Raw genomic sequence first — 23,058 nt, forward strand, 5'->3', positions numbered from 1 at the left:
TTGACAGCCTGTATTATCAGTTTCAAAGGAGGGGAAGAGAGGGACTGTCTCTCTCCCATCCTGAAAAATGTGCTGTATCTTTGATTTTTTTTCCTAATAAAGTTTAAAAAAAAAAAAAAAATAGCCAGTATTTAAAAAAAAAAAATAAGGGCCATAAGTAAACATTTTAAGACTATCAACCCTGCACTGCTGTGTGTTAAATCAATGGTGCCATATGAACGTAGGTACTTCGTCACACAGTACTTTGCCAGCTTTTTGTGTTGATAGCACAGAAGCGCATGTAAAGGTCCCTGCTGTTAGCTTAGACAGCTGGAGCAGCAACCTGGGGCATAGTACTGATCGTGCTCCCTTACCATGTAAAGCCTGATTGCCAGTTGTTAGTGACACGGTTTGTGTCTCTCTGTAACAATCTTTTGTTGGTGCTGAGTGGAATGGGTGGGCTGCTCCACAGTGCAGAAGGGGGGATTGAGGGGTGGAGTTCCGTAATGTAGGGGAAATGGTTTTGAAGGGAGAAGGGGTGGCTGCCTACAATTTGGAAAAATATCAGCTGTAGTGGGGACCCTACTCTAAAGAAAAAGTAGATTTGTGCATTTGGAACTTTCATTGACTGCAGAATGCGGAAGAAAGCAGTCGCTTGCAAAATTCACCTCTCTATGTAGCCGGATTTATTCTTGTGAAAGTGCAACACTCTAAGATGGCAAACTGCCAGTACCTAAGATGGTGGGGACCAGTGTGGTGGGGAGAGAGCTGTTTGGGAGGGATCAGATATGGATTAGGGGATGGGAGGGTAATACCAGCACTACAGTAAATATTACAAAGTGTAATAGAGTGGCACTAAAAAGCTAAAGTCATTGTGCACAGTTAAAATTTATATTAATTAAATCAGAGGCATAACATTTAAAATACAATTTTAATTCAGAAATGTAAAAGATAAGAGTAGGGACGTCTCACTGTTAAACAATGTGTGCTATTTAAAATGTGCTGCCTAAAAATTCTTTCAAAGTAATTAGTAACTTCCCTTAGATTGTGGAGTACCAGGCTCCGAACAGTTATAGTCTCACTTTGAAACAATCTGTACCGTCCTTATACAGTCTCATATATTATGGAGACATTCATTCCCACTTTAGGGATTCATTTAGTAACAATCAGTGTAACCACGGTACCTCCTGTTTTTTTTGGTTGCTCTCCGCCTATATCCTCCGCTTTCCACTCTGTAGTCTCACTGGGCTGTATTACCAGCCTGCTGTACACTGAATTCAGCGTGGTCGCTTTTGGCGTCTCTTAGGAGCTCTTCTGAGTTCGATCACGTGACCTTAGACCAGGGTACTGATTGGTTGAATATCGTCAGTGACTTTTTGCTGTGGCTACAGTGTATCTGAACTTTGAAAAAGTTGATAAAACCCTAAGATAATGGGCGAAACTTGTTGATAAGGGTCACAACAGAAAGACCTGTGTTTTAAACTGTTTTCAAAGTTCAGATACGCTGTGGCCACAGCAAAATGAAACTGACGATATTCAACCAATCCGGACCCTGGTCTAAGGTCACGTGATAGTTTTAGATTTCTGAATTTAAAATTGTATTTTAAATGTTATGCATCTGATTTTAATTAATATAAATTTTAACTGTGCACACAGTGACTTTAGTTTTTTCGCGCCACTCTTACTTTTTACTAACTTTTTTGGTTTATTGTTATTTTTCTGGTTAAAATAACTGAGTGTGTATAAAGTCAAAGATATCATTAGCGCACAGTGGTTCTCTTCCTACCTGTCTAACAGTACCTTTTAGTGTAGCCTTCTCTGGTGCTTCCTCTGCCCCGTTACCACTTTCTGTTGGGGTACCGCAAGGCTCTGTCCTCGGTCCCTTCTCTTCTCAATCTACACGTCATCATTAGGTTCCCTAATAAAGTCCCACAGGTTTCAATATCATTTGTATGCCGACGACACTCAAATCTACATCTCTGCTCCAGACCTATCTCCTGCCTTGCTAACTCATGTCACTAACTGTCTATCACATCTCTTCCTGGATGTCCTCTCACTACCTTAAAGGGACAGTCTACACCAGAATTTTTATTGTTTTAAAAGATAGATAATGCCTTTATTACCCATTCCCCAGTTTTGCATAACCAACACAGTTATAATAATATACTTTTAACCTCTGTGATTATCTTGTATCTAAGCCTCTGCAGACTGCCCCTTTATTTCAGTTCTTTTGACAGACTTGCAGTTTAGCCAATCGGTGCCTGCTCCCAGATAACTTCACGTGCACGAGCACAGTGTTAACTAACACCCTCTAGTGGTGAAAAACTGTTAAAATGCATTCTGAAAAGAGGTGGCCATCCAAGGTCTAAGAAATTAGCATATGAATCTCCTAGGTTAAGCTTTCAACTAAGAATACCAAGAGAACAAAGCAAAATTGGTGATAAAAGTAAATTGGAAAATTGTTTAAAATTACATGCTCTATCTGAATCATGAAAGTTTATTTTGGCCTAGACTGTCCCTTTAAGCTAAATCTCTCAAAACTGAGCTCCTTATTTTCCCCCATCTCTCTATAACTGTCGACAACTCCATCATTAACCCTACCCCGCATGCCTGATGTCTTGGAGTCACACTTGTCTCAGATCTTTCTTTCACTCCTCACATTCAGGCCTTGGCTAAATCCTGCCGCTTCCACCTTTTTAAAAACAAAAAAATTCTGACTCTGACATACAAAGCCATCAACTGCACTGCTCCCCTTTATATCTCTGACCTTGTCTCCAGATAATCTCCCTCCCGTCCCCTTCACTCTTATTACGACAACCTAATCTCCTCCTCTCGTTACCTCTTCACATTCCCCCATCTTGTGGAACCCTCTGCCTTGCTCCACAAGACTCTTCCCCTAGTTTTGATAGCTTGAAGCACTCCCTAAAGACTCTTCTGTTTAGGGATGCATACAACCTATACTAGCCTTTCCTAATACCAGTTCCTCTCCTCCATTGCTATCTGCCATGAACCTCCTTAGAATGTAAGCGTAAGAGCCCAACTGCTTGCAGATCACCTTCACAAGAGCTGACAACAACAGTTAGACTCTAGGCAGGGCCCTCTACCCATTTGATCCCTAAAATTGATACTATGTGTGCCGCCTATGTTTTTAGCGTGGCAAAATCTGTTGGCGCTTCACAAATAACCTATAATAATGATGATAGTGCATCCTTTATTATCATCAAAACTACAGCAAATATTAAACTTACAAGCTAACTGATTGACCCCTTCACTGCCAGGAATTTCAGAAATGTGGTGTGCAGCTGCAAATACAGGTCTTCTAATTGCCAAAAACAAATAGCAAAGCTATGCATGTCTGCTTTTTCAGAACAAAGAGGGATCTCAGAGAAGCTTTTGCAACCATTTGTCTTATGACTGCAGAAGTTGTGTGTTAATAATTTCAGTGAGAAACCCTAAGTTTGTGAAAAAGTTATCATAGTTTTGTTTATATTTATCGTTTTTGGCATCAAATATACCTAAATGGACTTATATCAATACCTTGGGTTTTCTACTTTAAAAAATATATAGTTTACATAGGTAAAAAAAAACCTCAGCACTTTGGGCAAGTTTTTCTCTGAAATTCCTGGTAGCGGAGGCATAAACCTCCTTAAAGGGGTTAAACACACAGTAGAAGTAGCTCTCGGGACCACAGAGCACTGCTGTTCCCAAGCGGATAACGCTGCTTATCCAGTCAGCAGTGCTGTTTCCACATCTAAATCATGATATTTTATTAGCTCCATTTTCCACTCGGTACCTGCAGTGCTTTGCGTGTCCCAAGCAGTATTTCTACTGTGTGTTTAACCCCTCTTGTGGGGGGTTAAACGCACAGTATTGCAGGTTTGATAGTCTTACAATTACATGCTCTAACGGCTTACACCATGTCCTTTTTTAATACTATTATTATTATGGCCCATCAATCTATATTTATTTCTGTGTACATAAAAATGCAGATCATGCATGCGGTGTGTGTGTGTATATAATGACTTTCACAGACCTCTGCTGTTAAGTAAACACTGAAAGTGGTAAAATAGGAATGTTTTTAAATTGCATGCTCTGAATCATGAAAGTTTTTAATTTTGACTTCCAGTGTCCCTTTTTTTTGTCTCACAAAAAAGTGTGGGGTAATCACAATGTTGCTTTTTAACATAAAAAAAGAGGTGATTTAAAATCCTTTCAATAACAATTTAACCAGTTTTACTTCAGCATTTCCAGTCCCTGATGATTCCTCTAAAACTAACAAATTTAAAAAAAAAAAAAAAAAAAATAGTTTAGCCAATTAAGTTACAAGTACCTGGAAAACTATTTAGCATTGAACAGTATAGTAAACTTAAACTACAGATCCACTTCATAGAATTTGAATATTTGTGTAAAATATGTGTCGTAATATTGAGCTATACATTTCAGCACTTCATGAAAATGCACGCTGAAAAGAAGCACAAATGTGACAAATGTGGAAACTCTTATGGCACTGAGTGGGACTTAAAACGTCATGTAGGCTACTGTGGGAAGACATTCGAGTGCACCTGTGGTTGTCCATATGCCAGCAGAACTGCTCTCCTGTCGCACTCATATAGGACTGGACATGAAATACCAATAGAACACAGGTAAACATTGTTTTATAAATCTGCATTTTTATGTCATTGAAAGAATATGTACACTCATACTCCTTTTTATTGGATATTGTTACTTTAAACATGGGTTGCAAAAACCACTTCACAAATACTTGCCAGTGCAACTGTTGGCATGTGCTGCTTTCTCAGTTACGGATTACATAATATTAAAATTTCCACAGCTTGTGCAATCATGGCACACATGGTTGTAAATGCTTCTATGGGATCCCCTTTGATCAGAAATGGCAGACATATATGGCTTTGGCATTGCTTTTTGGTAATTAGAAGGTCTCTAAATGCCGCTGTGCACCACACTTGTATTATGTCCAGCAGTGAAGGGGTTAATTAGGTAGCTTGTAGGGTTAATTAGCTAGAGTGTAGAGATCAGCCTCCCACCTGACACATCCCATTGCCTGATCCCTCCCTGACACCTCTCAAATAGCTTTCTTCTCTCCCCCAAATCCCCAAAGGTCACCCCCATCTTTAGTACTGGCAGAAAGTCTGCTAGTATAAATGTGTGTGTGTGTGTATATATATATATTTTTTTCCGGTCATTGCCTGTAGCGTGGCATACCCTCCCACCCACCAACGATCGGCACCACTGTTGTCAGATGCAAAATCTATTGCAACGGACAGAAATATCACGATCTCTCAATTTTGCGCGAGATTGCAGCAGAGAGAGCCCAGGACTGCAGCGACGTAAGGGTATAATGACCAGCGTCATACGGGGAACGGTGCTGGTCGGTCGTTAAGGGGTTAAACTAAACAGCTTAAGTATTAAAACGAGACCAACACATTGTCAGTATATGGCAGGGTTATAACACAATTTATTAATTATTCATTAAAATGCATATACAAAACAATTAAAATCAATATTTATTCCTAAATTCTTTAAGATAAGTTAGTTATAGACACATTGAATTATATTTATAGAAACCAGATTATGAATCAAATGATACACACTTATGCTGTTATATTTTTTACAAAGATCATAAAAATATACCTTTACAATTTTACCTTATTCACAATAATCACATTAAAATACCACTATAAAATACTAGAATATTCTGTTATTAACCAATAAATCTAGTTCAGTGCCCAATATGGATTACCAATTTACTATGCTTAATTTATAACTACCAGGGATTTAATCACAATACCAGTTTATGTACAGTTCTGAAAGAGTTCACTAATAATGACTGATTTATAAATCTGGAGTGTAAAACCCTGTCTAGCAAATAAAATTATTTCTCTTGTTAAGTGTATCCAGTCCACGGATCATCCATTACTTATGGGATATTCTCCTTCCCAACAGGAAGTTGCAAGAGGATCACCCACAGCAGAGCTGCTATATAGCTCCTCCCCTAACTGCCATATCCAGTCATTCTCTTGCAAGCCTCAACCAAGATGGAGGTCGTAAGAGGAGTGTGGTGTTTTATACTTAGTTTATTTCTTCAATCAAAAGTTTGTTATTTTTAAATGGTACCGGAGTGTGCTGTTTATCTCAGGCAGTATTTAGAAGAAGAATCTGCCTGCATTTTCTATGATCTTAGCAGAAGTAACTAAGATCCATGGCTGTTCTCACATATTCTGAGGAGTGAGGTAACTTCAGAGAGGGAATGGCGTGCAGGTTTTCCTGCAATAAGGTATGTGCAGTTAATATTTTTCTAGGGATGGAATTTGCTAGAAAATGCTGCTTATACCGGATTAATGTAAGTAAAGCCTTAAATGCAGTGATAGCTACTGGTATCAGGCTTATTAATAGAGATGCATACTCTTATAAAAATGTAATATAAAACGTTTGCTGGCATGTTAATCGTTTTTATATATGTTTGGTGACAAAACTTACCGGGGCCTAGTTTTTTTTCCACATGGCTGGTTTGATTTCTGCCTAGAGACAGTTTCCTGAAGCTTTCCACTGTTGCAATATGAGTGGGAAGGGCCTATTTTAGTGCTTTTCTGTGCAGATAAAAATACTGACAGAGACATTCAGCTTCTCTCTGCATGATACAGGACATCTCTGAAGGGCTCAAAAGGCTTCAAAGTCGTGTTTGAGGAGGGTAACAATCACAGTAGACTGTGGCAGTTGTTGTGACTGTGTTTAAAAAACGTTTTTGTCATGTATTATTCTGTTTTTGTTATTAAGGGGTTAATCATCCATTTGCAAGTGGGTGCAATGCTCTGCTGACTTGTTACATACACTATAAATATGTTGTTAGTGTAACTGCCTTTTTTTCACTGTTATTTCAAATTTTGTCAAAATTTGTTTCTCTTAAAGGCACAGTATCCAAGCTTGCTAGTCTCATTGCTAGTCTGTACAAACATGTCTGAAACAGGGGATACTTGTTCATTATGTTTAAAAGCCATGGTGGAGCCCCATAGGAGAATGTGTACTAAATGTATTGATTTCACCTTAAACAGTAAAGATCAGTCTTTATCTATAAAAGAATTGTCACCAGAGGGGTCTGTCGAGGGGGAAGTTATGCCGACTAACTGTCCCCACGTGTTGGACCCTTTGCCTCCCGCTCAAGGGACGCACGCTAATATGGCGCAAAGTACATCAGGGATGCCCATAGCGATTACTTTGCAGGACATGGCTGCAATCATGAATAATACCCTGTTAGAGGTATTATCCAGATTGCCTGAATTGAGAGGCAAGCGCGATAGCTCTGGGGTTTGATGAGATACAGAGCGCGTAGATGCTGTAAGAGCCATGTCTGATACTGCGTCACAATATGCAGAACCTGAGGACGGAGAGCTTCAGTCTGTGGGTGACGTCTCTGATTCGGGGAGACCTGATTCAGAGATTTCTAATTTTAAATTTAAGCTTGAGAACCTCCGTGTATTGCTTGGGGAGGTATTAGCTGCTCTGAATGACTGTGACACAATTGCAGTGCCAGAGAAATTGTGTAGGCTGGATAAATACTATGCAGTGCCGGTGAGTACTGATGTTTTTCCAATACCTAAAAGGCTTACAGAAATTATTAGTAAGGAGTGGGATAGGCCCGGTGTGCCCTTTTCCCCACCTCCTATATTTAGAAAAATGTTTCCAATAGATGCCACTACACGGGACTTATGGCAGACTGTCCCTAAGGTGGAGGGAGCAGTTTCTACTTTAGCAAAGCGTACCACTATCCCGGTTGAGGACAGTTGTGCTTTTTCAGATCCAATGGATAAAAAAATTAGAGGGTTACCTTAAGAAAATGTTTATTCAACAAGGTTTTATTTTACAGCCCCTTGCATGCATTGCGCCTGTCACTGCTGCGGCGGCATTCTGGTTTGAGGCCCTGGAAGAGGCCATCCATACAGCTCCATTGACTGAAATTGTTGACAAGCTTAGAACGCTTAAGCTAGCTAACTCATTTGTTTCTGATGCCATTGTTCATTTGACTAAACTAACGGCTAAGAATTCCGGATTCGCCATCCAGGCGCGTAGGGCGCTATGGCTCAAATCCTGGTCAGCTGATGTGACTTCAAAGTCTAAATTACTCAACATTCCTTTCAAGGGAAAGACCTTATTTGGGCCTGGTTTGAAAGAAATTATTGCTGACATTACTGGAGGTAAGGGTCATACCCTTCCTCCAGGACAGGGCCAAATCAAAGGCCAAACAGTCTAATTTTCGTGCCTTTCGAAATTCCAAGACAAGTGCAGCATCAACTTCCTCCGCTTCAAGACAAGAGGGAACTTTTGCTCAATCTAAGCAGGCCTGGAAACCTAACCAGTCCTGGAACAAAGGCAAGCAGGCCAGAAAGCCTGCTGCTGCCTCTAAGACAGCATGAAGGAACGGCCCCCTATCCGGCGACGGATCTAGTAGGGGGCAGACTTTTTCTCTTCGCCCAGGCGTGGGCAAGAGATGTTCAGGATCCCTGGGCGTTGGAGATCATATCTCAGGGATATCTTCTGGACTTGAAAGCAAGGGAGATTTCATCTTTCAAGGTTATCTGCAAATCAGATAAAGAAAGAGGCATTCCTACGCTGTGTGCAAGACCTCCTAGTAATGGGAGTGATCCATCCAGTTCCCGCGGACGGAACAAGGACAGGGTTTTTATTCAAATCTGTTTGTGGTTCCCAAAAAAGAGGGAACCTTCAGACCAATTTTGGATCTAAAGATCTTCAACAAATTCCTCAGAGTTCCATCTTTCAAAATGGAAACTATTCGGACCATCCTACCCATGATCCAAGAGGGTCAGTACATGACCACAGTGGACTTAAAGGATGCCTACCTTCACATACCGATTCACAAAGATCATCATCGGTTCCTAAGGTTTGCCTTTCTAGACAGGCATTACCAATTTGTAGCTCTTCCCTTCGGGTTGGCTACATCCCCGAGAATCTTTACAAAGGTTCTGGGCTCACTTCTGGCGGTTCTAAGACCGCGAGGCATAGCGGTGGCTCTGTATCTAGACATCCTGATACAGGCGTCAAGCTTTCAAATTGCCAAGTCTCATACAGAGATAGTTCTGGCATTTCTGAGATCGCACGGGTGGAAAGTGAACGAGGAAAAGAGTTCTCTATCCCCACTCACAAGAGTCTCCTTCTTAGGGACTCGTAGAGATGAAAATTTACCTGACGGAGTCCAGGTTATCAAAGCTTCTAAATGCTTGCCGTATTCTTCATTCCATTCTGCGCCCTTCGGTGGCTCAGTGAATGGAGGTGATCGGCTTAATGGTAGCGGCAATGGACATAGTGCCATTTGCGCGCCTACATCTCAGACCGCTGCAATTATGCATGCTAAGTCAGTGGAATGGGGATTACACAGATTTGTCCCCTCTGCTAAATCTGGATCAAGAGACCAGAGATTCTCTTCTCTGGTGGTTGTCTCGGGTCCACCTGTCCGAGGGTATGACCTTTCGCAGGCCAGATTGGACAATTGTAACAACAGATGCCAGCCTTCTAGGTTGGGGTGCAGCCTGGAACTCCCTGAAGGCACAGGGATCGTGGACTCAGGAGGAGAAACTCCTTCCGATAAATATTCTGGAGTTAAGAGCAATATTCAATGCTCTTCTGGCTTGGCCTCAGTTAGCAACACTGAGGTTCATCAGATTTCAGTCGGACAATATCACGACTGTGGCTTACATCAACCATCAAGGGGAACCAGGAGTTCCCTAGCGATGTTAGAAGTCTCAAAAATAATTCGCTGGGCAGAGACTCACTCTTGCCACCTGTCAGCAATCCATATCCCAGGCGTGGAGAACTGGGAGGCGGATTTTCTAAGTCGTCAGACTTTTCACCCAGGGGAGTGGGAACTCCATCCGGAGGTGTTTGCTCAGTTGATTCATCGTTGGGGCAAACCAGAGTTGGATCTCATGGCGTCTCGCCAGAACGCCAAGCTTCCTTGTTACAGATCCAGGTCCAGGGACCCAGAAGCGGCGCTGATAGATGCTCTAGCAGCGCCTTGGTTCTTCAACCTGGCTTAGGTGTTTCCACCGTTTCCTCTGCTCCCTCGACTGATTGCCAAGATCAAACAGGAGAGAGCATCGGTGATTCTAATAGCGCCTGCGTGGCCACGCAGGACCTGGTATGCAGACCTAGTGGACATGTCATCCTTTCCACCATGGACTCTGCCTCTAAGACAGGACCTTCTGATACAAGGTTCTTTCAATCATCCAAATCTAATTTCTGAGACTGACTGCATGGAGATTGAATGCTTGATTCTATCAAAGCGTGGCTTCTCCGAGTCAGTCATTGATACCTTAATACAGGCACGAAAGCCTTTTACCAGGAAAATCTATCACAAGATATGGCATACATATCTTTACTGGTGTGAATCCAAGAATTACTCATGGAGTAAGGTTAGGATTCCTAGGATATTGTCCTTTCTCCAAGGGGGTTTGGACAAAGGATTATCAGCTAGTTCCTTAAAGGGACAGATTTCTGCTCTGTCTATTCTTTTGCACAAGCGTCTGGCAGAAGTTCCAGACATCCAGGCATTTTGTCAGGCTTTGGTTAGAATTAAGCCTGTGTTTAAACCTGTTGCTCCCCCATGGAGCTTAAACTTGGTTCTTTAAGTTCTTCAAGGAGTTCCATTTGAACCCCTTCATTCCATTGATATTAAGCTTTTATCTTGGAAAGTTCTGTTTTTGATGGCTATTTCCTCGGCTCGGAGAGTCTCTGAGCTATCTGCCTTACAATGTGATTCTCCTTATCTGATTTCTCATGCAGATAAGGTAGTTCTGCGTACCAAACCTGGGTTTTTACCTAAGGTGGTTTCTAACAAGAATATCAATCAAGAGATTGTTGTTCCATCATTGTGTCCTAATCCTTCAAAGAAGGAACGTCTTTTACATAATCTGGACGTAGTCCGTGCCTTGAAGTTTTACTTACAAGCTACTAAAGATTTTCGTCAAACATCTTCCCTGTTTGTCGTTTATTCTGGACAGAGGAGAGGTCAAAAAGCTTTGGCAACCTCTCTTTCCTTTTGGCTTCGGAGTATTATACGCCTAGCCTATGAGACTGCTGGACAGCAGCCCCCTGAAAGAATTACAGCTCATTCTACTAGAGCTGTGGCTTCCACCTGGGCCTTTAAAAATGAGGCCTCTGTTGAACAGATTTGCAAGGCCGCGACTTGGTCTTTGCTTCACACTTTTTCAAAATTTTTACAAATTTGATACTTTTGCTTCTTCGGAGGCTGTTTTTGGGAGAAAGGTTCTTCAGGCAGTGGTTCCTTCCGCTTAATCCCTGCCTTGTCCCTCCCATCATCTGTGTACTTTAGCTTTGGTATTGGTATCCCATAAGTAATGGATGATCCGTGGACTGGATACACTTAACAAGAGAAAACATAATTTATGCTTACCTGATAAATTTATTTCTCTTGTAGTGTATCCAGTCCACGGCCCGCCCTGTCATTTTAAGGCAGGTCTAAAATTTAATTAAACTACAGTCACCACTGCACCCTATGGTTTCTCCTTTCTCTGTTTGTTTCGGTCGAATGACTGGATATGGCAGTTAGGGGAGGAGCTATATAGCAGCTCTGCTGTGGGTGATCCTCTTGCAACTTCCTGTTGGGAAGGAGAATATCCCATAAGTAATGGATGATCCGTGGACTGGATACACTACAAGAGAAATAAATTTATCAGGTAACCATAAATTATGTTTTTTCGCTACAATAAGGCAAATTCTAAAATATATCGACATAGCTGCAATTATAAATTAATAGCACTAAATATGACTAGATAAACTACACAGGACTATAAACATGAGCTTAAAATACTAATTGTACCCCTTTTAAAATTACTAACTGCAATTTGGTTGTAATTACCAAATACCTTTTGATTTAAATATCTATCTATATCTATATTGTGTATACTTTACACAAATAACCAGATCAATGTTTCAGCTTCCAGAGTTTCTTGTGGGTCATCTATGGAGGATTTACTCACAATGTGCAAAGATACAAGTCTCAAATTGTTAATCTTTCCTTGTTCAAGAAAGTGTCCTAAAAAATGGCAGATAATATTCTTAGCCGAAGTGTGTGTATTTTTCTCTCCAACAGTTAATGCTTCTTTTTGTCTGTATCTTAGTGTGTATGCATCTTTATCCCAAAAATAAAGAAAGCCCCCTCCTCTTCCTTAATCATTCCCACAAGATTTTGATAGGCCCTTACCGGTGCTTGTCTGTGATTCACCCTCTGATCTGAACATCTCATAGGCTATTTTGGGAAACTCCTCCCTGAGTAGCCAAATGCCTTTTGGGTGTAATACCATTTTTTAACTATAGGTGGCAGCAGACAAATAGAAATGCAGTTTCACCATCAACGCTGCTACAGTTCAATTATCTAACCTATAAAATGTTTATTTTATTTACTATAATTTTCAGTATTAAACTTATCTGGCCAACATATATGGGACCCTATAGTGTCATTCTCTCTGATTATTTTAATATTAAATATGATTATACTTCTAGTAATCGTATTAATAAGCAGCTCACTGTTAACCATCCTTCACAGAATCATTGCATTCAACATCCTTGCATTGTATTGTATCTTAAATGAATACAGTATATTTCTTCTATAAGATACGATGAGTCCAGGGATTCATCCATTACTTGTGGGATATTATCCTCCTGCTAACAGGAAGTGGCGAAGAGCACCACAGCAGAGCTGTCTATATAGCTCCTCCCTTGACTCCACCCCCCAGTCATTCTCTTTGCCTACTCTAAGTAATAGGAAGGGTAAAGTGAAAGAGGTGATAAAATGTTAGTTTTTGTTTTCTTCAAGCAAGAGTTTTTTTTATTTTAAATGGTTCCGGTGTGTACTATTTTCTCCCAGGCAGCAGATGGATGAAGACTTCTGCCTGGAGGCTGATGATCTTGGCAGTTGTCACTAAGATCCAGAGAAGTTCCCACAGAATGGCTGAGGAGTACTTAAGAAACTTCAGTGTGAGGAACATTTTCATGCTATAAGCAGTGAGGTATGTTCAGTCATTTTTTTCTGGAGAGACTGTGTTATTTTAGAATTGGCTGACAGTATCCCCATGAGGGGAAGGGGAAGCAGTAAACCTAAAGTATACAGAGGGGTATTACTGGACTTGCATATTGGGCTATGGAAAAATAGTGACACTGATGTTATGATGTTTGTGGGCAAACGTTTTCATGACTGGGAGCTGCAGATAACGTTTTTATGAAAGACGTTTTTTTCAACTTTATTATGCATAGAGGGTACACATGGCTTCATTTATGGGTATATGAACCCACATGGCTAGATTTTAGACCGCTCTGGGACGGTCATTTTGGGCTGTGAGACATCGAGTGTGGTGGGCGGGGCCTATTTTTGTCCTCAGTTGCGCAGTTGTTTTTCCCAGGCAGGCAGCAAGCTCCAACTCCGGTGGGCCTTTTAGAGCAGTATTGGGCCTAATCTAAGGTTTAATCGAATTTTACAGACCCCTGAGGGCAGGTAGGCGCCACAGGGGTGTTTTTATTTGACATTAACGTTTTTATAGCATAATGTTTTTTTGGTAAGGGTTAAGTATTCCTTTCCTTGTGGGGCAAACTTAGCTGTCAAGTAGGGATGCTTTTATCATAAAATTGGGATACTTTTATCGTTTTTAAAGCAGTTTTGAAAAATTGTATGCTTTTTTTTTCTCTTAAAGGCGCAGTACCGTTTTTTAAGATTGTTTTTTTTTTCCACTGAATAAAGTGTTTTCAAGCCTGTTTGTGGTCATTACTAGCCTGTTTAACATGTCTGACATTGAGGAAAGCCAATGCTCCATGTGTTTAGAAGCCATTGTGGAACCCCCTCTGTTTCCCTCGTGTACTGAAAGGGCCTTACTATGCAAAGAACATATTTTAGCTGATAAAAGTATGTCTCAAGATGATTCTCAGTCAGAAGAGAATCAGGTTAGGCCATCTACTTCTCCCCAAGTGTCACAACCCTTAACGTCCGCCCAAGCGACGCCAAGTACTTCTAGTGCGTCTAATTCTTTCACTCTGCAAGATATGGCCGCAGTTATGTCTACTACCCTCACAGAGGTATTATCTAAGCTGCCTGGTTTGCAGGGGAAGCGCAGTAGGTCCGGTATTAGAGTACATACTGAGCCCTCTGACGCTTTATTGGCCATCTCCGATGTACCCTCACAATGTTCTGAATTGGGGGTGGGGGAATTGCTGTCTGAGGGAGAGCTTTCTGATTCAGGAAAGATGTTACCTCAGACAGACTCAGATATGACAGCCTTTAAGTTTAAGCTTGAACACCTCCGCTTATTGCTCAGGGAGGTTTTAGCAACTCTGGATGATTGTGACCCTATCGTAATTCCACCAGAAATTGTGTAAAATGGATAGATATCTAGAAGTCCCTACTTACACTAATGTTTTTCCAGTCTCTAAGAGGATTTGGGACATTGTTACTAAGGAATGGGATAGACCAGGCATTCGGTTCTCTGCCCCTCCTAATTTTAAGAAAATGTTTCCCATATCTGACACCATTCGGGATTCGTGGCAGACGGTCCCTAAGGTGGAGGGAGCTATTTCTACCCTGACTAAGCGTACAACTATACCTATTGAGGACAGTTGTGCTTTCAAAGATCCTATGGATAAAAAATTAGAGGGGCTTCTAAAGAAATTGTTTATTCATCAGGGTTTTCTTCTACAACCTATAGCGTGCATTGTTCCTGTAACTACTGCAGCTGCTTTTTGATTCAAGGCTCTAGAGGAGTCTCTTAAGGTTGAGACCCCATTAGATGATATTTTAGATAGAATTAAGGCTCTCAAGCTAGCTAATTATTTTATTACAGATGCCGCTTTTCAAATGGCTAAATTAGCGGCAAAGAATTCAGGTTTTGCCATTTTAGCGCGTAGAGCGTTATGGCTTAAGTCCTGGTCTGCTGATGTGTCCTCAAAATCTAAGCTATTAGCTATTCCGTTCAAGGGTAAGACCCTATTCGGGCCTGAACTGAAGGAGATCTCCGACATCACTGGCGGTAAAGGCCATGCCGTTCCTCAGGATAGACAAATATAATGAGGGCCAAACAAAATAATTTTCGTTCCTTTCGAAACTTCAAAGGTGGTCCCAAGAAGCCCGCTGCTGCTACCAAGACAGCATGAAGGGGCAGCCCCCGATCCGGAACCGGATCTTGTATGGGGCAGACTTTCTCTCTTCGCTCAGGCAAGAGACGTTCAGGATTCCTGGGCTTTAGAAATCGAGACCCAGGGGGGTACCATCTGGAATTCAAAGATTCTCCCTCAAGGGGGAGATTTCATCTTTCACGCTTGTCTGTAAACCAGACAAAAAGAGAGGCGTTCTTACGCTGTGTAGAAGACCTATATACTATGGATGTAAACTGCCCAGTTCCAAAAGCAGAACAGGGGAAGGGGTTTTACTCCAATCTGTTCGTGGTTCCCAAAAAAGAGGGTACCTTCAGACCGATTTTAGATCTCAAAATTCTAAACAAATTTCTCCGTGTCCCATCCTTCAAGATGGAGACCATTCGGACAATTTTACCAATGATCCAGGAGGGTCAATATATGACCACCGTGGATTTGAAGGATGCATATCTTCACATTCCTATCCACAAAGATCATCACCAGTTCCTCAGGTTCGCCTTCCTGGACAAGCATTACCAGTTTGTGGCCCTTCCTTTTCAGGTTGGCCACAGCTCCCAGAATTTTCACAAAGGTGCTAGGGTCCCTTCTGGCGGTTCTAAGGCCGCAGGGCATAGCAGTGGCGCCCTATCTGGACGATATCTTGATTCAAGCGTCAACTTACTAGCTAGCCAAATCTCACACGGACATCGTGCTGGCTTTTCTAAGATCTCACGGGTGGAAGGTGAACATAAAGAAGAGTTCACTTGTCCCTCTTACAAGAGTTCCATTCCTAGGAACTCTGATAGACATGAAAATCTTCCTGACTGAGGTCAGGATATCAAAGATCTTAACCACTTGCCGAGCACTTCATGCCATTCCTCGGCCGTCAGTGGCTCAGTGTATGGAGGTAATTGGACTAATGGTAGCGTCAATGGACATAGTTCCGTTTGCTCGCTTGCATCTCAGATCACTGCAACTATGCATGCTCAGACAGTGGAATGGGGATTATTCTTTGATGGTTGTCACAGGATCATCTGTCCCAGGGAATGTGTTTCCGCAGGCCAGCATGGGTCATAGTGACGACGGACGCCAGGCTCTTGGGCTGGGGTGCAGTCTGGAATTCCCTGAAGGCTCAGGGTGTGTGGACTCGGGAGGAGGCCCTTCTTCCAATAAATATTCTAGAACTGAGGGCGATCTTCAACGCGCTTCAGGCGTGGCCTCAGCTGGCTTTGGCCAAATTCATAAGATTCCAGTCGGACAATATCACGACTGTAGCATATATCAATCTTCAAGGGGGAACAAAGAGTTCACTAGCGATGATAGAGGTTTCCAAAATAATTTGATGGGCAGAGACTCACTCTTGCCATCTATCAGCAATCTATTTCCCAGGAGTGGAGAACTGGGAAGCGGATTTTCTGAGTCATCAGACTTTTTATCCGGGGGAGTGGGAGCTCCATCCGGAGGTGTTTGCACAATTGATTCATCAATGGGGCACACCAGAATTGGATCTGATGGCATCTCGTCAGAATGCCAAACTTCCTTTTTACAGGTCCAGGTCAAGGGATCCTCAAGCAGTGCTGATAGTTGCTCTAGCAGTATTGTGGTTGTTCAACCAGGCTTGTGTTTCCTCCTTTTCCTTTCCTTCCTCGTCTGATTGCCAGAATCAAACAGGAGAGGGCTTCGGTAATCTTGATAGCGCCTGCGTGGCCACGCAGGACTTGGTATGCAGATCTGGTGGAAATGTCATCTCTGCCACCATGGACACTGCCACTGAGACAGGACCTTCTCATTCAGGTTCCGTTCCAACATCCAAATCTAGTTTCTCTGCGGCTGACTGCCTGGAGATTGAGCGCTTGATTTTATCTAAGCGGGGATTCTCAGAGTCTGTCATTGATACCTTGATTAAGGCTAGAAAGCCTGTCACTAGGAAGATTTATCATAAGATATGGCGTAAATATCTTTATTGGTGCGAATCCAAGGGCTACTCATGGAGTAAGATCAGGATTCGTAGGATTTTGTCCTTTCTCCAAGAAGGATTGGAGAAGGGGTTATCAGCTAGTTCCTTAAAGGGACAGATTTCTGTTCTGAGTTTGAATTTAGTTCTAAATGTTCTACAAGGGGTTCCGTTTGAACCCATGCTGATAAGGTGGTTTTGCGTACCAAACCTGGATTCCTTCCTAAGGTTGTTTTTAATAAGTATATTAATCAGGAAATTGTTGGTTCCTTCTCTGTGTCCTAACCCTTCTTCTAAGAAGGAGCGTCTGTTACATAACTTGGACTTGGTTCGTGCCTTGAAGTTTTACTTGCAAGCGACCAAGGATTTCCGTCAAACATCTTCTCTGTTTGTTGTCTATTCTGGAAAGCGTAGAGGTCAAAAAGCTATGGCTACCTCTTTCTTTTTGGCTGAAAAGCATCATCCGTTTGGCATACGAGACTGCTGGACAGCAGCCTCCTGAAAAAATTACAGCTCATTCTACTAGAGCGGTGGCTTCCACATGGGCTTTTAAAAACGATGCTTCTGTTGAACAGATTTGTAAGGCTGCGACTTGGTCTTCCCTTCATACCTTTTCCAAATTTTACAAATTTGATACTTTTGCTTCTTCGGAGGCTATTTTTGGGATAAAAGTTCTTCAAGCAGTGGTGCCTTCTGTTTAGGTATCTGTCTTGTCCCTCCCGTTCATCCATGTCCTGTAGCTTTGGTATTGTATCCCACAAGTAAGGATGAATCTGTGGACTCATCATATCTAGTAGAAGAAAAGGAAATTTATGCTTACCTGATAAATTGATTTCTTCTATGATACGACGAGTCCACGGCCCGCCCTGTCAATTTAAGACAGATTATATTTTTTGGATTTTAAACTTCAGTCACCTCTGCATCTTGTAGTTTCTCCTTTTTCTTCCTATACCTTTGGTCGAATGACTGGGGGGTGGAGTCAAGGGAGGAGCTATATAGACAGCTCTGCTGTGGTGCTCTTTGCCACTTCCTGTTAGCAGGAGGATAATATCCCACAAGTAAAGGATGAATCCGTGGACTCGTCGTATCATAAAAGAAATCAATTTATCTATTAATGCAGCAGACATTTATCCAATATAGTATAATTCAGTAAAAAAAAAAATATATACATACATACATACAGTCACTACTTCATATGAAGACTTAGTCACAGCATTCCCACATGTCTGTAGGTAACTTGAGTTCAGATGTTTTCTCAACTGAGAATGTGTATTAGATCTCAGCAGGGACAACTTAACACTTAGATGAGATGAGCTACATCTTTTGAGAATAGTTGTATATTCTATTATCCTTACACCCGGAGCGACTGGTAGGCCTCCTTTGAAATGTATCATTGGGACATTCTGGCTTGTAATCTGATAGGAACTTTAACTTCACACCTTAGGCAGGAAATCTTTGAAAGCAATTCCTTTGTTCTCAGATGTTCTGTTAATCTGGAAAAATGGGGGTTATGGCTATAGCCCACACAATTCATGTCAAATTTGATATTCACTAAAATGGAATATCAAATCATGTGGTATATCTGTAGTTTATTTCATGTTACTCACAGATACCCTGACAACATTTTGTAGTTTTTAAACTGGAAGGTTTAAATATACTTTGGTCTAGGTTTAAGCACATATAAAAAGTAAAAAAAAAAAAAAAGCTTAAAGGAGGATCATACATCGAGTGAGGTAATTTAAAGTGAAGGTCAATTTTCATGTGAAAGTGCCTGTTTTTTAAAAAAACTATTAAAAACAGGGGCACTTTCTCCAACATTGGTGTGTCCGGTCCACGGCGTCATCCATTACTTGTGGGAATATTCTCTTCCCCAACAGGAAATGGCAAAGAGCACAGCAAAAGCTGTCCATATAGCCCCTCCTCAGGCTCCGCCCCCCAGTCATTCTCTTTGCCGCTCTGAACAAGTAGCATCTCCACGGAGATGGTGAAGAGTATGTGGTGTTTAATTGTAGTTTTTTATTCTGCTATCAAGAGTTTGTTATTTTAAAATAGTGCCGGTTTGTACTATTTACTCTAAAACAGAAAGGGATGATGAGTTCTGTTTAAAAGAGGAGTATGATTTTAGCAGCAGTAACTAAAATCAATTGCTGTTCCCACGCAGGACTGTTGAGCCCAGAGAACTTCAGTTGGGGGGAACAGTTAGCAGACTTTTCTGCTCAAGGTATGACTAGTCCATTTTCTAACAAGACTGTGTAATGCTAGAAGACTGTCATTTTCCCTCTTGGGGATCGGTAAGCCATTTTCTTAGACTCTTAACAGAATGAAGGCTTATTATGGGCTATACACTGGTTGACACTCTTATGGGCTAAATCGATTGCTTTATATAAGTTTTTTATGAAATCTAGAGGTGATTTATAAAACTTTTATTGTGGGGGAACGTTTTTAGGCGCCAGGCAGTTGTTTAGACACCTTTCCAGTCAGGAAGGCCTTTCACTATAGTAGGCAGAGCCTCATTTTCGCGCCATAATTGCGCAGTTTCTTTTGGATGCAGTGCATGCAGCTGCATGTGAGAGGGTCTGGTGATCATTGAAAACGTTCCTGGAAGGCTTAATTTGGTATCGTATAACTCCTAAGGACAGGTGAAGTCGCAGCAAACGCTGTGGCTGGGACTGCAGTGGGGTTAAAAATTGTTATTTGATTAAACGGCTCCGGTTTCCTCATTTAAGGGGTTAAAAGCTTGAAAATTGGGGTGCAATACTTTTAAGGCATTAAGACACTGTGGTGAAAATTTGGTAAATTGGATATTTCCTTCATAGTTTTTCACACATTCAGAAATAAAGTGTGCTCTGTTTAACATTTAAAGAGACAGTAACGGTTTTGTTTTAAAACGTTTTTTTTTTGCATTATTAGCCTGTTTAAGCCTGTCTAACTTGTCTGTACCTTCAGATAGAACATGTTCTGTATGTATGGAGGCCAAGGTGGTCCCCCCTTCAAATGTATGTGATAATTGTGCCATAGCGTCCAGACAAAGTAAGGACAGTACTGTCACATTTAATAAGGTTGCCCAAGATGATTCCTCAAATGAAGGTAGTGGGGATAGTTCATCATCCTCTCCTTCTGTGTCAACTCCAGTTATGCCCGCGCAGGCGACCCCTAGTACATCTAGCGCGCCAATGCTTGTTACTATGCAACAATTAACGGCAGTAATGGATAATTCCATAGCTAATATTTTATCAAAAATGCCAGCATTTCAGAGAAAGCGTGGTTGCTCATTTTTAAATACAGTGGAGCAAGAAGGCGCTGACGATAGTTTATCTGTCATACCCTCACACCAGTCAGAAGTGGCAGTGAGGGAGGGTTTGTCGGAGGGAGAACTTTCAGATTCAGGAAGAATCTCTCAACAGACAGAACCTGACGTTGTGACATTTAAATTTAAGTTAGAGCATCTCCGCGCATTACTTAAGGAGGTGCTATCTACTCTGGATGATTGTGACTTTTTGGTCATTCCAGAAAAATTGTGCAAGATGGACAAATTCTTAGAGGTCCCGGTGCACCCTGATGCCTTCCCGATCCCTAAAAGGGTGGCGGACATAGTGAATAAGGAGTGGGAGAGACCAGGCATACCCTTTGTCCCACCTCCTATATTTAAGAAATTGTTCCCCATGGTCGACCCAAGGAAGGACACATGGCAGACAGTCCCTAAGGTTGAAGGGGCAGTATCTACCCTAGCTAAGCGCACGACGATCCCCATTGAGGACAATTGTGCTTTCAAAGATCCTATGGATAAAAAATTGGAGGGTTTACTTAAAAAGATTTTTGTGCAGCAAGGTTACCTCCTCCAACCAATTTCGTGCATTATTCCTGTCACTATGGCGGCGTGTTTCTGGTTCGATGAACTAGAAAAGTCGCTTAACATGGAGACTCCATATGAGGAAGTCATGGACAGAATTCACGCACTTAAGTTAGCTAATTCCTTTATTTTAGATGCCGCTTTGCAGTTAGCGAGATTAGCGGCGAAAAATTCAGGGTTTGCAATTGTGGCGCGCAGAGCGCTCTGGCTAAAGTCTTGGTCGGCGGATGTATCTTCCAAGACAAAATTGCTTAATATCCCTTTCAAAGGTAAGACCCTTTTTGGGCCGGAATTGAAAGAAATTATTTCAGACATCACTGGGGGAAAGGGCCATGCCCTCCCACAGGATAGGCCTTTCAAGGCTAAGAATAAGTCCAATTTTTGTTCCTTTCGCAATTTCAGGAATGGACCGGATTCTAACTCTGCAGCCTCTAGACAAGAGGGTAACGCTTCCCAGACTAAACCAGCTTGGAAACCAATGCAAGGCTGGAACAAGGGTAAACAGGCCAAGAAGCCTGCTGCTTCTACCAAGACAGCATGAAGGGGTAGCCCCCGATCCGGGACCGGATCTAGTAGGGGGCAGACTCTCTCTCTTCGCTCAGGCTTGGGCAAGAGACGTTCCGGATTTCTGGGCACTAGAAATAGTCTCTCAGGGTTATCTTCTAGAATTCAAGGAACTACCCCCAAGGGGAAGGTTCCACATGTCTCACTTATCTTCAAACCAAATAAAGAGACAGGCATTCTTACATTGTGTAGAAGACCTGTTAAAGATGGGAGTGATACACTCAGTTCCAGCTGTGGAACAAGGTCAGGGGTTTTACTCAAACCTGTTTGTAGTTCCCAAAAAAGAGGGAACTTTTAGACCAATTCTGGATTTAAAAATTCTAAACAAATTTCTCAGAGTTCCATCGTTCAAAATGGAAACCATTCGAACAATTTTACCTACAATCCAGGAGGGTCAATATATGACTACCGTGGATTTAAAGGATGCGTACCTACATATTCCTATCCACAAAGATCATCATCAGTTCCTAAGGTTTGCCTTTCTGGACAAACATTATCAGTTCGTGGCTCTTCCATTCAGTTTAGCCACTGCTCCCAGAATTTTCACAAAGGTGCTATGGTCCCTTCTGGCGGTTCTAAGACCGAGGGGCATTGCAGTGGCACCTTATCTAGACGACATTCTAATTCAAGCGTCGTCTCTTTCCAAGGCTAAGGCTCATACAGACATTGTTCTAGCCTTTCTCAGATCTCACGGGTGGAAGGTGAACGTAGAAAAGAGTTCCCTGTCTCCGTCAACAAGAGTTCCCTTTTTGGGAACAATAATAGATTCTTTAGAAATGAAGATCTTCCTGACAGAAGTCAGAAAGTCAAAGCTTCTAAACGCTTGTCAAGTTCTTCACTCTATTCTGCAGCCTTCCATAGCTCAGTGCATGGAAGTAGTAGGGTTGATGGTTGCAGCAATGGACATAGTTCCTTTTGCTCGAATTCATCTAAGACCATTACAACTGTGCATGCTCAATCAGTGGAATGGGGAATATGCAGACTTGTCTCCAAAGATTCAAGTAGACCAGATGACCACAGACTCACTCCGTTGGTGGTTGACCCAGGATCACCTGTCTCAGGGAATAAGTTTCCGCAGACCAGAGTGGGTCATTGTCACGACCGACGCCAGTCTATTAGGCTGGGGCGCGGTCTGGGATTCCCTGAAAGCTCAGGGTCTATGGTCTCGGGAAGAGTCTCTTCTCCCGATCAACATCCTGGAACTGAGAGCGATATTCAATGCTCTCCGGGCTTGGCCTCAACTAGCTAAGGCCGGATTCATAAGATTCCAGTCAGACAACATGACGACTGTAGCTTACATCAACCATCAGGGAGGAACAAAGAGTTCCTTGGCGATGAGAGAGGTATCCAAGATCATCAAATGGGGGGAGGATCACTCCTGCCATCTATCTGCAATTCACATCCCAGGGGTAGACAATTGGGAGGCGGATTATCTGAGTCGTCAGACTTTCCATCCGGGGGAGTGGGAACTCCACCCGGAGGTATTTGCCCAGTTGACTCAATTATGGGGCATTCCAGACATGGATCTGATGGCGTCTCGTCAGAA

General features: G+C 42.1%; 1 protein-coding gene across 1 annotated transcript in view; it reads left to right on the plus strand.

Moving 5' to 3' along the window:
• ATMIN (ATM interactor) overlaps positions 1-23,058 on the plus strand; it is an 84,901-nt gene that overhangs the window by 40,272 nt on the left and 21,571 nt on the right. The window contains exon 3 of the mRNA XM_053700613.1: positions 4,423-4,622. Within this exon, the coding sequence (XP_053556588.1) occupies positions 4,423-4,622 (200 nt within the window). The remainder of the gene's footprint in view (positions 1-4,422; positions 4,623-23,058) is intronic.

Source organism: Bombina bombina, chromosome 1 (genome assembly GCF_027579735.1).
Source record: "Bombina bombina isolate aBomBom1 chromosome 1, aBomBom1.pri, whole genome shotgun sequence".
Taxonomy (NCBI): domain Eukaryota; kingdom Metazoa; phylum Chordata; class Amphibia; order Anura; family Bombinatoridae; genus Bombina; species Bombina bombina.